The 16,673-nt window shown below is 47.6% G+C and overlaps 1 protein-coding gene across 14 annotated transcripts in view; it reads right to left on the bottom strand.

The window, feature by feature from the left end:
* The window catches only part of NEDD4L (NEDD4 like E3 ubiquitin protein ligase), a 297,333-nt gene that overhangs the window by 74,261 nt on the left and 206,399 nt on the right, over positions 1 to 16,673 (bottom strand). For all 14 annotated transcript variants that reach the window (XM_016129127.2, XM_016129128.2, XM_016129129.2 and 11 more), the window contains one exon: positions 3,415 to 3,465. In XM_016129127.2, coding sequence (XP_015984613.2) covers positions 3,415 to 3,465 — 51 coding nt within the window. The remainder of the gene's footprint in view (positions 1 to 3,414; positions 3,466 to 16,673) is intronic.

Below are 16,673 nucleotides of genomic sequence, written 5' to 3'. Positions count from 1 at the left end.
GCAATTAAGGAACAACTTAGGAGAACCATGCCTCAGAATTTAAAAGCAAAGGTTGACATAGCCAACATCAGTATCTCCTGGAGCCCGCACCAATGTGCCTCTAGGATTTCGGCAAGGGAAAAGCGTTCTTCAGCACACATCGTTACCGGGTTTCAAGGATTTCTTTTTCAAAAACGCACACTCAAAAAACACAAAATGGAATATTTAAATCATTGACAGTAATTTCCTAGCAATCATGAGAGATTAGACCAAGTTCAGCTTTGCTGTCTTGAAATCTTCTCCATCAAGCTCCTAATTTAGAAAAGAGCTTTCCTTTCAAGTGCTGGCAACTTCTTAGACCAAATCAAGGCAGAGATTTTATATATATATATATATATATTTTTTTTTAGAAAGAATAAAAGGCTCATAGTATCTTAGGGCAACAAGCGAAAGCCTCCTCACTCCTGGCTTAAAATGCTTCATGATAAATAAATGCATACATAGGTCAACATGGAGGCCTTGGTAATTAAGCATTTTGCTAAAACAGATTTTTAAAAATAATTTAAAAAATACTCTTTATATTAATTTCTATAATTTCAAATTTCAGGGCCTTTTCTTACTAACGAAATTAAATATTCTTGGTATCTTAGATGTATATAACTAGAGAGAAATAGCCTCGGGCAGGGAAAAAAAGCTGAATGAAAAGTCGCCAGGTAAAACTGGTGGGTTTGGGGAGCCCTCCATCCCCAATTCCCTCCAACAGCCAGAATCATCTGCAGAAAAGGGCATCCAGAACCACACATGCATGACCTAAGCCTGGGAACTCTGGTCCGATCCCAACACGCGCCGTCCCGTAGGGGACCCACGTGCCACACGTGGCTTCTTAACTTTAAATGAAATGAAATGAAATGAAATACAATCATCCAGTCAGTTCCCCAGTGACACCAGTCACATTTCACACGCTCGGCTATCACAGCGGGCGGCCATGCTGGGTGGCGCTGCTAAGCTACCCCAGGGAGGAACGCGCCCCACTGACCAGATCCGATTCACGTCTATCGGCGAACACCTGCCGAAGGAATAAATTCTCTATTAGCTGATGAGGCTGCATAAAATTAACAAGCAAACGCCCGACCAGAGCTCTTAAACCCTCAGAAGCTCTGGGTGCATTGACGATGGCCACTGTACCCCACCCACATCACTGTTCTCCATTATCTTCTCTCATTCCTAACGAGACAACTTTCCTAATTTATCTAAAATTTGATGCTTTTGGCAAATATTGAGTCCATGGGCCACATATTGCCTGCCTTGACAACGGTCACGTAGCTATCAAGAAAAGAACATCCATTATCTATGCCACACGATATATTCGAATGCTAAAATCCATTTTCCGCACCCACGCTCTTGTGTTATCCCACATGACAGACACGACACTGCAATCTTCCCATGAGTATCCCACACATGTGGTCAAATACACACACGAGAGCGCCTCAGTGCTGGGCCCACAGGCCACATCCATTCGGAATACGCCAGTTGGGTTCTACCAGCACCTTGAGGATAAACACTGCACCTTCACCCCTCTCCTTGTATTTCTTGTGTGCTCCACCTCCTGGACTGTAGCTGGCTCCACAAAGCCAGTCACCTTACAGTGTGGCAATCTGGGGAATCCAGCTGGAGCTGACCTTTCTGCAGATGCAAACTCAGAAGGCTCCATGACTCAACCGGCTCAGCATGAAGGTACTCCGTATTCTCCAGGCATCCACTGTCCCGCTCTCTCTCGATGGCTGGTTTCTATTCTAGCCCGAGCCTTAGCACCACGTCCTTCTTTGAAAGCTCACTCTTGCCTCCATCCAAACCCAAAGCAGAACCATTCCTTCAGCTTGGGTTGGTCTCTGAAGAAGGGTATTCTTCTCCTCTCTGAGAGTCCCACTCAACCTTTCATGACCAATCTGCATTCACTCAAACAAGGGATTGCTGGAGCAAGCTGGCGGAAATTTCACCTTGATCTCTTAGAGAACGTTAGTATATAGTTTGCCTGGACTGAGATGTGGTTCTTACATGAAGGACAAGGGTGGTTGGGGGCACCCATGAAAAATAACTGGCCGGCCGACCAATATCGCATAAAAATGTGAGGACACTACAGCTTCGACTCAGAGAGCATACACAGAGGACCTACTGACGAAGGAATACGTGAAGAGGTCCTCCTCACGAATGCTGACATCTCCATACCCTCTCCGTGTGACTTTAGAGGAACAATCGGGTCTCTGCGGACTCATGGAATCGGTCTCATGCACTCCCGTGCGCCCCCCGCATGCACCTTAGAGCTTCGGATTTTTATACGAAAACACACGTATTTTAATGATATCACTGTTGCTTCCAATCTTTTGGAAGGGAATGAACTTGAAACCTTCCATCCTTAATAGCTCCCCTGACGAAATAAGAATAAATTGCTTGCTAGTACATTCCTTCCCAACATACCTTCAAAGCCTCCTGGGTAAGACACAGTCTTTCTTGGTCTCTACCACATGGTAACAGCCACCATTTCAGTGCAGCAGCAGGCTTACTACCCTGGGTGGTGTAAGTCATTTTTAGCTTACAGACTATTTAAGGTTATTGGCTCACACAAAGCATTCTCAAAAAAATAAACACGATGCTCTTGGAAGGCAGAAACCTTTGACTTATCCTCTCAGCGCTGCTGTTCCAGTCACTCTGCGTTGCCCAGGGGACAAAGGGCCAGAGAAAGGGTGGGAAAATGTGGAAAAACCAAAGCTGGGATGTATGGTGCTGAGTCTCTCACCACGGCCTCCAGGTCTCGTCCACACAGTCTATCTACAGCCCCTCTGGAGCCCGCGGTGGCATCTCCAACCTCAGTTACCAGTCAGCGGCTTAAAGTGTTTTACTCCTTACCTGCGCAGGGAAAAACGGTAGCAACGCCACACGCACTCACGCAGTACGGTCTCTGAAGCACCTTTCCCCTCGGTCTGTACTGACTAGAGAAAGCCATACAGCAACATCCGGCAAATGCCAGCATGGATAGAGGTCGCCTACAAGAAACATCTGCAATTCTACACGAAGGGCTGATTAGACCCGAAGGATGCATCCGGCAATGAAGGCACCCCAGAGATGAGGAGGGGGCGGACAGAAGAAGGGGGCTGTTCTGCATGACGTGACAGAGGAGGGCCAGCTACAGGGCAGAGGGGAAGGATGCTGGCAATGTTGGTGCTGGTGACGAGCATACTTGGGTGACTCGGACACACCGGGTTTTTACAATATTCCCTTGACCATCTCCTGGAAAAGAGCTAGGAGCGGACAACATGCTCTTTATTTCAGCCTTCTCCACTGTGCTGAGGAAGTATTACTCTGAAAACTCATCCATCTACGAACACTTCGAAAGCGCTGCTCACGGCATGACATTACAAAGCACGTAACTGTCCTTACCGGGAGATGGCTAAGGGGCACGTCCACTTGTCCCAGGAAGTCGTCTCGTGTCTGTTGAGAAGAAAGAGAAGTTAATGTCTCCATTTACTCCACTGAGTATCAGCATTCTTAAAAATGTTTTTATTTTTATTTTTTATTTTTTTGTTTTTTTTTTTTCACAAATAGAGATAAAGGTCCAGGGCCTGACAAGGGCATACAGTGGGGACGGGTAGAAGGCAGACAGCCCAGATGAGGCGCACAGAGCTGTTTCCTAGGAGACCGGGGAGCCCGAGGCCTCACACACCTGGCCTTCAGCTGCCTGAGCCTCTTGGGCATCCACTCTCCAAATGAATGGCAACGGGTCATCTCTTGGACCAGGGGAGTCAGGAAAGGGACACTCAGGACCACGGAGGGCTTGGGGAGATGGCGCAACTGGACCAGTCTCAAGAGAAGAATTTTAATGAATATTTACTGATTAAGTGCTATAAACTAAAGAGCTCCCTGAGAGCCGAGAGTCTAGGTAAAGAATATAGAGTCTAGTTATTAATAAATCTTATAAAGTACTTGTCATGAAAAAATAACCTCAAACTTTCAATCCAGTAAGTACAGTGCTCCAGAATCCAAGTTCATGGATTAGTTACTGGTTACTTTTCGGACACACCACGCTTCTACCTCTCTCCCTCTCTCTACTACAGCACAGACCTTGCTGACTTCAAAGGGACCTCACTGAGATCCATTTGGAGACGCTCACAGTCCCCTCCCAGGCTCTGGGAGCCACCTTGAAGTCCTGACTCCGATTCAGGGGTCACTGCCCTGGACCACGGGTACCTCACAGGTCGGGTTTACACTGTATCCTGTCAGAGTGCTCGTGGCACAGCCCCTGATGTTTACATGACCTGACGTGCAAATCGGAGCACGCGACTTCCGTCGCCTTCGCATAAAACACGCAGTTGCATCTCCCACACTGGAAAACGCCTGAAAGCTGGAAGGTTCTTTACACGTAATCAGACCTGTCCCACAGCTTGCTCGAAGGGAACCCAGACCTCCTAACTCTGAATCTTGGGCTCTCATCTTCCCTCTTTATTGGTTTACCATGAGATTTCCTCATTTACAAAACCTAGTTTTAAAATGTCTTTGAATGTCTTCTTGCATTTAAAAAGCAGCAGCAGGTAAATATGAACGAGATTTAGGAAAGTGATTTGCTCCAAGCTTAGGATTTCATTTTAGGTAATTTAAAAAATGTAATTAACTAGAAAGCTGCCTGTCTCCTCTAAACGAGGCCTGAAGGATAACAGAAAATCAAAGTTACCACTGGCCAGGTGAGCGTGAAGCATGAGACCGCCCCAATCCTTATGAGAGTCTCATTTCGTTTCCTCAGCTCTATCTGCTACCGCCCACCACGGAGATGCCTCATCCAGCGCAAGGCAGGAAGGTGCCAGTATACACTGCACGCATCACAGCGAAAGAAGCGACCAGCAGGAGGCCGAGAAAGGGGAGACGGGGACTCAGGGGGTGTTCCCACGCCCAGTTTGGCTGATTTCAGTATCAGTTAATGCCACAATGAAAAGAAAAAAAGAAAAGAAAAAGAGAAGTGTGTTGACCACTTCACTGACCATAAATTGTGTGTCTGCCTAATGGCCGTTTGTCCCCTCTCTGCCTTCCTTCTGCTGGTGCGGATGCCGTGAAAGAAGGGACGTGAGGGCCACCAGAAGACAATCTGACTCCGGGCTCTGTCCACAGCCCGCTGCCTCCGAAAGGTCACTCCCCCGCCGTGCACCTCAGCGCGCCGCAATAAAAATTCACACGCCTACACGCCCACGGCGTGTTGCTGGGGAGATGTTACCGTTCCTAGCTGATCAGACGAGTTCGGTTTTGCCCAGACACCCAAAGACGGGCACCCGCCACTAAGGGCTCCAGCAGTGATGCCAGGATTGTGCCAAGGCCACACCCACCCCTCAGAGCACCCCGAGGGAGGCAGGCGCTATTATTAGTCCCATTTCACAGGCGGGAGGTGGGAGGCAGGAGGCGGGAGCCTGGGGACCGGAGCGTCGTGCTTGAGGCTGCTACCTGGGCGGGCTGGTTCCAGCGTCTGGCCTCTAAACTCAGCCTCCGGCGGGACTGCATGGCTGTGCACCAGCTTTGTCTCGTCAGAAGAGAACGCCGGCTCTAAACGGGACTCCGATGAGAGCACAGTTTTGTGACACTTGGGGGGGGGGGCAGTTCTGTTACGATGCCCAGTGTGCTATGTTATTATGACAGTACCCCCTGTTCCAAGTCTGCTCCTTTCCTCAAGCGAAAAAGTTTGCTGAATCCCTGAGGCCCTAATCACGAAGCCAGGCAGCGAGTCTTCTCGTTACACTGAAAAAAACAATTTCTAAAACGGCCAAAGATGGAGCGACCTCACCTTTACACACAAGGCTCCCACTTCTGGTTTACATCAAGGACGAATGAAATAAAGTGATTTTTAAAAATAAAATAGGGATGAGGATAGAATAGCTTGTGGTTGAAAGGAATCGGCTTAAATAAGTGTTTCATCAGTCAGTGGGACATGTTGGTGAGATCGAGGTTTCAGAACAACCCACTGTTGCCAAAACTGCAGAAATCTCAGGCAGTATAAAATATTTAGGTGAATGACCCTATACCAGTTTAAAGACATCTCTTTGATACCACAGAGAAGTCTATCAGGGGACCACAAGGGCTGGTAGTGACCTTGAGGACTAGGTGAGAATGCAGGAGTGTCTCAAGGACACCTGGGTTTGATGGTAACAGCAGTTAGGGACAATGTGCTGGACTGGTAGGGCCCCAGGTTGGGGCCGTCACAATATCTTTAGGTCCTTACTGCCACAGAATGAAATCTTACACCGATGCTATAAAAATGCATGCATCGATTTTGAATAATCTCTGTTACAAAATTATTTCCATCACGCATCACGTTAACCATAAGAGGCTACAGAAACTAAATCAGTTTCAACTCACGCAGTGAATACTGGCACTTCTTGTGCCTATTTTTAAGTGGTAAATGCTGTCCATGTTTAACCTCAATTACCTGTCAAACTATTTGAGGCTGAAAATGTACAGCTGCGTACCAGTTACGAACACTCCCTCTACCAAGCAAGCCATCAAATATTTTCCCAGTGTAATGACAATGCAAAACATAGCCCCCAAAATGTGTCACGTCAGGTTAAAAAAAAAAAAAAAATCTACATTCCACTTCAGGATAGAAATTCAGGAAAAGTAAAATTAATATCTCAAACGCCATCTCTCCTGGAGCCTCTTCTCTAAATGGCATTCACTACATTCAGCACTGCCCCTACCTGCTTTTAAAGTAGCTGCTCCCTTCTGAATAAGGAGACAAGCGCTTGCCATGGTAATGGAGGCGTGCCACGCCATGTGTGAATGCCACTGGAACCCAATGCCTGGCGGCTGTCACACCCGCTCCGGGGAGATGCTGTATTGGCCCTGGGTCACGCCCCAAAGCTTCCAGGGCTGGGCCGGAGCTGCCAGCAGGGAAGTGGACACCAGGCTTGGTTGTCCTCACCACTAAATAAAACCGAATTCCTCAGAGAACACAGCCATGCAAAAAACGACACGGACTTCTGATCTCTACCACTGCACTCTTAGGATGTGACCTGAATTCTATTACACGCTGATGGCCCCAGAGGCCACGGTAAGGGCTAGCCCTGTGCATTCCACAAGGAAGCCGAAAGGGGCGGGGGCAGAGGGGCTCGATGGGGAGCAAAGCACTGGAAGCAGGTAGGGGTGCTCATGGGGAGAGCCGGGGCCACTGGGAGAGGTGTTTCAAAAAGGATCGGCAATTCTTGCAGAGAAAAATGACCCACACATGATACTGGAGCTATACATTAAGGTAGTGTTCTTGAAAGTGAGAGCAGCAACTCCACTCGTAGTTGGCAAGAAGCATCTTTTTTTTTTTAAAAAAAAATTAACTATAACAGAAAATACTGGTGTCTCACATGAAATATTGAGCAGGTACTGTTTCGAGAAACTTGTTCCAGTAGCATACAAATGTGACTGCATTAGTTGTGATCTAAAATTCATTTCTTCTTGTGTGTCACCATCAAAAGTTTGAAAGCCACTCAACACGGCAAATGAAAACCGTCCAGCAGTACCAATCGCCTGGGTTTTTATCCTAGAAATCATTAAGCAGTGACTGTCGAGAAAATCATATTTAGAATTTCTCAAGACAAATAGAAGTACAGAGGAATGAGAATATAAGCTATAGGAAAAGAATTTAAGAGTAAAGATGTATACGATCTGATCTTTGCACCTTACGGAACGAGGTAAACTTCACAACCTCTAACACTCGGCCAGAAAGATAACCTTCGCTTTCTCTCTAAACCACGAAGTGCCCCTTCCCCGTGCGCTGCCGCTTTGGGAATGTGTGGCCCCACACTCAGGCACCGTGGCTGATGAGACGGGGGGGATGGGTTCTATTTTTAGGGTGATTTGTACTCGGAGTCATCTCAATCGTTAATGGCTTGAGGAATTCAGACAAACGGGACAAACACAGCGACTCTTCAGGAGTCACCTGAATGTCAGGAATGCATTCAGTTTCAGACACTGTCTCCCTCCTCACGACGGCAGGAAGTCAGCTTTGCCTGTCACACACAGAGGGAAGGAAGGCTATCCTTGCTTCTCCAACACTTGTCATCCACATCAGCAGAAGGGCTGAGGCTCGTGAAGAGGGAGTGAGTTTGGCCTCCCTTGCCAATCGGCGTTGCATAATCCAACATTTCAGCACCTGGTGCTTCTGGCTTTCAAGGTGAATTGTTTCAAAGTATGTTGTCAAAGTAACCGTAATCAAATAGTCAACTGGCATTCCACCAAAAGTCAAGATAAAGGTACAATGACGAAATCCTCTAAAAGCACACGCTCTTACCCAGATTCACTCAATATGCACCAGAATACAAAAATCAGACAGACGTTCACAGTAGCCTTCACTCCGCCAGCCCCTCTGCCCCTGAGGGACTGAGCCGCCCATTCACTAACCCAGAATGAGATGTGTCCTGGAGACACCGGCTCTTATTTATCACAACAAACAAGACCTCCATGTCAACCAGATGTCAGAGCAACCTCACAGGACTGTCGCGGGCGCCTGTGAAACCACGCAGGCTGAATGTGTGGTCGTGGAAGCCCATCTGTTTTAAGGGACACTCTGCTTGAAATTCAAAGGACCAGACAGAAGGGGTGGACAGAGCAAAGGACCCCCGTGCTGGCAAAGACGAAAGCAGCCTGGCTGTCATCCGGGAGCCTAACCGGACCAGCATGACCTGGGCTGCGAGAAGCTGCTGCTCTGCCGGCACAGAGGGAGGCGGCCCTGGCGGCTGGAGGGGCCCGGTGCTCACATCGGGGGATGCGCCGTACCTGACATTCCCCCCTCCCGCCTGGTGGGAGAACATCCAGTCCTTCCCCAGCTCCAAATACACACATACTCCAGGCCAGGGGTCAACTGCGGGCCACAGAAGTGCAGCTTTTTGCAAGAGGAGCACTCGATATTCTGAATATAAGATCCAATAACTCCAGGCATAACCTTGGGAACCAGACGCACCGACAGTGAGCAGCACTGTTGAGCTCACCGGCTCCTGCAGGCAGGGGTCACCCATAGTTAGGCTGTACTCTGCGGCGACAGGCCCCCAAAGTGCAGAGACCGGGGTGCCTGTATCTCCTGGGGAGAGAAGCCAACCAGCCCTATGTAACAGAAATACAATGCAAGCCCCACAGAGAATCTGGAAATTCCTAAGTCACATTTTAAAAAGGAAAGGCAGAACATGTGAAGTTAATTCTAATATTTTTTACTTAATCCAATATATCTGAAAATATTATGTCGATGTGTAATCGATATAAAGATTACTAAAATGTTTGACACTCTCCTTTTCATATTAAATCTTTGAAACTCGGTGAGTACTTCTTCCTGAGAGCACACCTCCATTTGGACTATACGCATTTCAAGGGCCAGGTGGCCAGTGACCTCTGCGGCTCTGGGTAGACGGTCACCGTCCCACACAGTAGCTGCCACACATCGGAGGTATGAATAGAATGCTGCAGGAATGCCGCGAAGGGAGTGACTCATGCTGCCAAGGGTCAAGGGCAGGCTTAACTTTACGAAGGACGTAGTCCTCGAGCAGGGTCACGCAGTAGGAGCTGGCCAGGAGGAGAGAAGGGGGCGGAAGGGGAACAAACAGTAGGTAAGCGGACGGGCTGATGTCGCCAGTCCCGCAGAGACGGCCTGGTGAGGGCTGGGTAGAGGTCTGTGTGGGCGACATGGGGGCCACGTGGGAAAGGAGGGGTGGCGGGAAGAGAAAGAAGGTGCCACGTGGCTTACAGGACATGATGGCATATGAGGACGTTTGGGAAAAAAACGACTGGCCAGGGCTGCATTTTGGAAAAGTCCCCTGACAGCTAGAGGGAGAATTTACTGGAAGGAGGACTCTGGAGGACAAAGAGAGGTCGGGAGAGGGTCAAGGTGTTGGGATGAGGCCGCGCGAGGGTCTGGCCCGCATGGGAAGTTGGAAGGCACAGCGCTGGTTCGGAGGCGTCCTGCTCCTGGACCCCCTGTCAGCGGGGAGTGTGTCCACTGCGTGATGCGGAGACAAACTGTCTTACGCGTGTGAGGTCCTAACACAGTGCCCATCAGGAATACGCAGGGGGCAACACGGCTGTTCGTAAAGCAGCAACGAGGACAGCAAGGTCACCGAGGTTGACAGAGACGTGAAGCAAACGCGGAAGGTGGTGGAGGAAAAGGTCCCAGGCAGGGAGCGGAGTGGCCATTAGGAGCAGCGGGGCTCCTGGAGCAGAGAGCATCATTCGCCCCACTGTGTGTCACCCTGACGTTCGCCTCCTTTACTGCCCTGTTTGTACAGAGAAGTCCTCCTCTTCAGCCCAGAGGTGCTCCGTGAGACAGACCCAGAAGAACTGATTACAACCTCCAGTGGTGTATCTTTCCGAGGACAGAAAAGACCACAGCTTGTCACCCCGTGGGTCTGGGGCATGGCCTCACATCACGGTTGTCGCCTACCTCTGCTTCAAAGCTGTCCAGCGGCACAAAAACCCCTGCACAAATGACACTGACGTTCTTATGAGGCAAATTTATCTTCGTAAAAAATGCAAACGCAGATGAACCTTAGGCGTTACTATAATTCCTTGTGAAAGAAAGGCTAAATTTATTTGCTGAATGAACGAAAAAATTTTAATGACTACAACTTGCTAAAAATAAACACTCACATCTAGTCTACTTGTTATAAAGCAAACTGACCTGAGGTCAAACCTCAAAGTTAATTTAAAAGGAAAATGTGTCAAGGGGTTCATTTAAATCACACAATATTAAGTCTGTACTTCCAGTTTTATGGTGCAACTGTTTCAATTTCTCAAGATTTCAGGATAATTTTCTCAGGATAAGTGTCTTATTTCTTCTTTGGAGGAGTTTTTCTATTTTATTATTTATGCCTACAGCACCTAGGCTTCCTAGGTGGTCTCCCATCTCCCATCCAAGTACTAACCAGGCCTGACTCTGCTTAGTTTTCAAGATCAGACATTGGCTTGTTCAGGATGGCATGGCCGTAGACCATGGACTGTGGCTCCACTGGGGCGCGAACCCAGGGCCTTCTGCGTGTAAAGTAGACGTGCTAACCACTACACTATGGAACCATGTCCTCTGGAGAAGTTTTAAAGTCGAATTTTCTACACACAATTTTCAAATAACGAATCAAATGTATAAATAAAAAAAAAAGTAAAGATACTTCTAGATTCTGTAATCTCTCTTTGAACTTAGCTACCAAACATTAGACCTTATTACTCTGAAATAATTCACAACAGACACCTTTAGGGACCAGTGCAATGTCAAGGTATGATTTGGATAATGGGGAAAAGTGAACCTAGGTCCACTATGAGTTCAAGGTGTCATTTTTATGGTTTGATTCCTTTAATGCGCTAACTGCTAAAAGTTCTTCCTCAAACATCTCAGGGCATTTGAAGCTAGCAATCCATCTCCTTGCCTGGCTGGCCAATAGTACGGAAGAAGAGAACGCTGTATTCAAGCAAGCAACAACAGATTACGGTGTCTAACATAAATGCAGTGTGGTATCGCTCTTGGAATTTTAATGAGCGATGACTCTGAACCAGAGTTACCTGGGCTTACACCAGGTCACCGACCGACTTTTCATACAGATCGCATGGAAACAGCCCCGATGGGAGCTTCGGCACCCCAGGCCGATCCTGATTAGCTGCCTTTTTGCATCGGCCATGCTTTGGCTGAAATCACATCTCTAGCTGGTGGACTCCATCTAAGTTTGCTGAGCAGAAAGCTCCAGCTATACCCTCGTGAGAAATTCAAGATCACAAAGAATAATAAGCTGACATGTAGCTTATCTATCATGTGTCAGAAACTTGTCATCATCAGGTTGAGAACCTGACCCAAGGTCTCTGAGCTAGTAAGTAGTAACCAGAACACGAACCCAGGCACTCTGGCCCCAGAGGCATGCTTTAACACTAAGATAAACAGCCTGTAACGTCACCGACCAGGGACTTAAGGAAAACATTAAGAAGCTCCTCTCCATCCCTCAGGAAACACGCATTTGTCACATGGTTCTTGCAATCTGTAAACTCTTAAGGAACATACATTTTTGGCAGTATTTGCGTATTCTTACACGTGTCCTTCTTACCTTATCTACATTTTAATTTAAAAATAAAATGAGTGAAGTATATGTTTGAAAAACAATTGGAATGGAGCTAAATCGTTTTTATTCGTTCATTAAAGCCCCTCCCCATTGTCTGTTAAAGCAGAGCTCTTCCAAGTCGAGGGCACACACCCTGGGGCTACAAGAAGACTTGGGGGGGGCGGGGGCGGGGGCCTGCGGATGGGCAGTTCTAAAGACACCGTTTTCTGGATCCTGCCCCAGGTCTAAACCCGATCTGCCCGAGCTCAGGGTCTGTCTGTCTGCTGCTGCCTCTCCTTTCCTAAGTCACACCCCTCTTGCTTTCCGAAAGGGTGTACGTCCTGAATCTCAGCACGGTGCAGTTTGCCAGGCATAAAAACAAACCCCTGGATCGCAAAACGACAAGACGATCTGAAAATGCTCGGCTCCTGAGGGAGCAGAGAGAAGGGAGGGAGGACAGGAAAAAGCCAGCTCCTTCTTCCCCTAGGCAACAGGCCCCCGGAATGACAACGTCTTGCATATTTACCACCCGTCCAACTAATTTTCATGTTTATTTCATTTAAAAAATGAAGTCAGATTTTTTTTTAATGGCAAGAAATACGCCTGATCTGTCTGTTTTTAACAATCAGGACTGGTTTTGTTAATTCAACTTTATGGCTGGTTATTTTCCATAAAATGAGCCATATCTGCAATCGCAAGATGGAAAAAAAAAAACAACCCCAAAGTACTGGCTATGTTATGAAATATATTCAAAGCACACATGTAACACTCAATGCACTGGAAATTACATCATTTTGCAACTACTGAACTAATAACTTATTTACTGATAGATTATAGATGTCAACTTAAACAATATGTGAGAAGAGTTCTTCCAAATTCTTTACAAGGTTCACTAAGCAAAAACGTTTGGAGACTACAGTTTAAAGCATACAATCTATCATAAAGTCAGGCCATTAGCTAGGTTGCTATTAAAACGTTTCCCACAAAACCCATGAAGTATGTAAAGTTTTCTCCTCTATAGTACCAATGGCAGCAGCTAAAAACTCCTTTCTACAAACAATGTTGGCGAGAAAGAGAGTCTGGAGAGGAAAACTTCAAATTTTTGTGAAAAATTAAGCAAATGATGAAATGCATCTTACGATTAAACCATTTAAAATGAGGAACTTGAAGGCTGAGGATAAACTTAATGTTAATTTAAGATTCTAGCAGGTGCAAATGTGGGCCTACCGAGGACATACTGGAAAACAAGCCCCAACTCCTGTTCCTTTCAGTCTCTTTGTGACAGAATAATGTGGCTCTCAGGCCTGGCTGGACAGGAGAATCTCCTGGGAAGTTCTAAAGACATTGGTACCCGGGCCTCACCTGAGACAAGTAGCTCATTCCCTGCTCGCCCTCCCCAGCTGCCCTCATTTCTGCCTCTCCTGTCCTCCCAAGAGAGAGCGAGCTGGACCCATTTACACATGTTGGTAAAAATAACTGTGCGGGCCTGGAATGTGGACGAGACGGGGGAGGGGTGCATTTTTGGCGGCCCCCGTGCGGAACGCTAACCCTCTGGCCGGCCACGGCTGGGATATTAATAGGAATAAGGCTTCACAGGTGCACAAACAAAGCACAGGGATTTCACTGGGCATGGCCAAAGGCTATCCGCCTGCCACTCCATAATACCGGGGCTAAAAAGACAAGTCCCATTTCAAAATAGAATTAGAGAATGGGATCCTTAGGGGCGACCTCAAAAGTCATTCAGTGCAAAAAAACATCTGAGACTCGTACCTCTCTCCATCCCTCTCAAGTGGCTGCTGACCCTGTCGTGTTCTGAACGTCATCGGTGATGGGGAGCTCACTACCTGTTGGGCCAGTAGAAAGGGAATATATATTCCTAGGTCGAAATCCCATGTCTATCTAGAAGTAGCTGGACAACCAAAGGCAAGTTTCTTAATCATGATCAAAGGTCAATTTTCTCATCTGTAAAATGGAGATAAAAACTTTATCTTGCAGAGTCATTGGATATTAAAGTGGGACAATTAGATTCAGTAAAAGTTATTCCTAACCCAGGGTTCATAGCCTGTACACTGTAGGCATTTTAGTCTAGATAATTCTTTTTTTGTTTGTTTGTTTGTTTTCGGGGGGAGGGAGCTGTCTTTTCCATACTTTGTAGGATTTTTAGAAGCACCTCAAGATTTTACTCACAACATGCAGCAGCGACGCCTGTCCCCCAGCTGTGACAACCAAAAGCGTCTCCAAATATTGCCAAATGTCTCACAGGGGAGGAGATGGTCTGGAGGAGATTGCCCCCAACTGAGAATCAATGTCCAATTCCACTTCCGTCCCTTATGCTCTATTAAGGTGTTTCTGTCATCTTTGGGCAATTCTCTAAGAATGTCCTGGCAACGTGGTGTTCATTTTCCTTTACCCTCCTGCTCCCCTGAAGCAGCAGAAAAGAAGGAAGAGTACTTTTGTTCCTACAGCTTAGAAAGTGGCAACGCTGGGGTATGAACCGGAATCGGACTCCAACACTTAGGATTTGTTTCTACGACACTATGTTATTTCTCAGGGGCTAATCCCTCTACATCAGGATGGGACGGCTGAATCGCTTATTTGAAGAAAGGTATCATGTCCTTATCCTCCGGTTGCTTTACCTCCCTCCCCGCCCCCAGAGGTCTGCAAGCAAAGCTACGTGAACCTTACTATTTCCTAATTAATGGGTAAAACGGAGTGTGACATAGTTTACGTGGCTACCAGGAAAGCCCCAAGAAGCTGAGGCTGAAGGCTGAGCTTCTTGCTCGATCGAGCTATGTTCAAAATCTACAGCAAAAGCCACACAGTTATCAGGAAGGAACTGAAGCTCTGAGCCAAAAATGTTTCCAGAACGAGGAACTGGGTTCTACTGACAGAGCCACTACTGGGAGCGCGCAGTGGGGCGGCGTCATGGCCAGCGAGGCCTGGGAACACGGGAGAGAAAACGTGCGTGTCCTTGAGATAAAAATCACACGGTCGAAGGATGCCCCCCACACTCCCTTCGATGCCATGTCAAAAGGTTTTGAACAATCAAACCACTGAAGACAAAACTAGCACACCAGACACCAAACTCTAAATCGCTACCAATGCCTCAAGACACAAGGTAAACCTGGGAGGAGAGAGTTGTGACTTTTTTTCACAGTCACTGCGGACTGCCTGCCATTCAAGAAGAACTCAAATGCACGCCATCTGTAAAACCCACCGGCGCTGAGACCAGGATGCGGCTCGCAAGTCCAAGGGCAGGGCTGGCACGGTTGACAGTAAGTCCCACGCAAATACTGAGCCCTGGATGGCTCCCCCCTTGCCCTGCTCAGTTCCGGCCCTGAGACACACGTGTGTTGCGCTGTGTGCCTCGCACCAAGGACTCAAAGATGAGGGCAGCACTGTCTTTGACAAATACACAGTCAAGATGCATGCGTTCTCAACTACAGGTGTGGATCTGAAAAGAAGTGCGCCAGGGAAAGGAGCCTCTGAAGCCGGAGGGATGGACCCCTCCTTGGGGCTGAGTCCTGGTTCAGGAACCAACGTGCTCCATCACCTCGGGCACTAGGCCTTCCCTGGAACAGGTCCCTCATCTGGAAAATGGCGCCATGATCACCGGTACGTCCCAGCTCATATGCTGTTAACTTACACACCTCAGACGCCAGTGCACGTGGAAGGCTTGTCAAGTCCCCACTGAACGTCATTAAGCGACGATTACTGGTGAATGTTTTAAATGGAGAGTTGAGAAATGGGAGGATTAGTGGGTTCCCTGCCAACTGAAAAGCAAAAGTTTATTTTCAAAAGTCGGTGATTCAATCAGTCTGGTCTTCAAGCAAAAAAACTTTTCTTGAACTGCCAAGAAGTTCAGCACGTGGGGCCAGAACATATAAAGAGCTTTAAAACAGAATGAACAGCTAAAAAGCAAATTGTGTCTTAAAAAAGTAAATTCGTGAAAATGAAATGTAATGTTAGGGACCAAGATGGAAGCTTCCGTAAGACTGAAAAGCTCGGTCTAAGGTTAGAAATGCCCTTGTTCGTCTGCCCTCCCCTGTGAGGAGGCTATTCATCGACGTATAAAGAAGTTGCACATGAGAGTCCACTGACGAGGAGGCTGGTTGTTTGGCACGTTAAACCTATACTCCTGAAGAAAACTGTACCGTAAGCAGTAATAATCCCTAGAGTAGACGACAAGAATGACATCTATGAAGTCACTGGAACATGAAGCTACGCTAACCCGGGGCTCGATTACACTCCACCAGCACACGGAACTTCTTACCTGGCACCCCCACCCCCGCCACTAGCTGGGGCAAAGAGGGGACATGACGAGTTCCCACCCAGCGACATCGTCACACTGTGACCCCTCCCACTGTACACGCCCCTGGGCACTTGCAGGGAATGGTAGGGCATGGGGACAAGGACTGATAGCAGAGGCGGGTCACCTCTGGAGCTGGGTTTGGGGCCGGCGCAAAGTTCTTGGTCATCCTCAAGGTTAATGAGAAATCTGCCCTCAACTCTATGATATTTCCATGGTCAGCTTTAATATGAGTTACATTTCTGCCACAAAAATCTGCGGGTAAACCTCAGGTCTGAGGAATACTCGCCAGGTTGTTATTG

This window comes from Rousettus aegyptiacus, unplaced genomic scaffold (assembly GCF_014176215.1).
Source record: "Rousettus aegyptiacus isolate mRouAeg1 unplaced genomic scaffold, mRouAeg1.p scaffold_m13_p_12, whole genome shotgun sequence".
In the NCBI taxonomy this organism is placed as follows: Eukaryota; Metazoa; Chordata; class Mammalia; order Chiroptera; family Pteropodidae; genus Rousettus; species Rousettus aegyptiacus.
The sequence above is the reverse complement of the archived record's forward strand: the minus strand, read 5'-3'. Positions and strand labels throughout refer to the sequence as shown.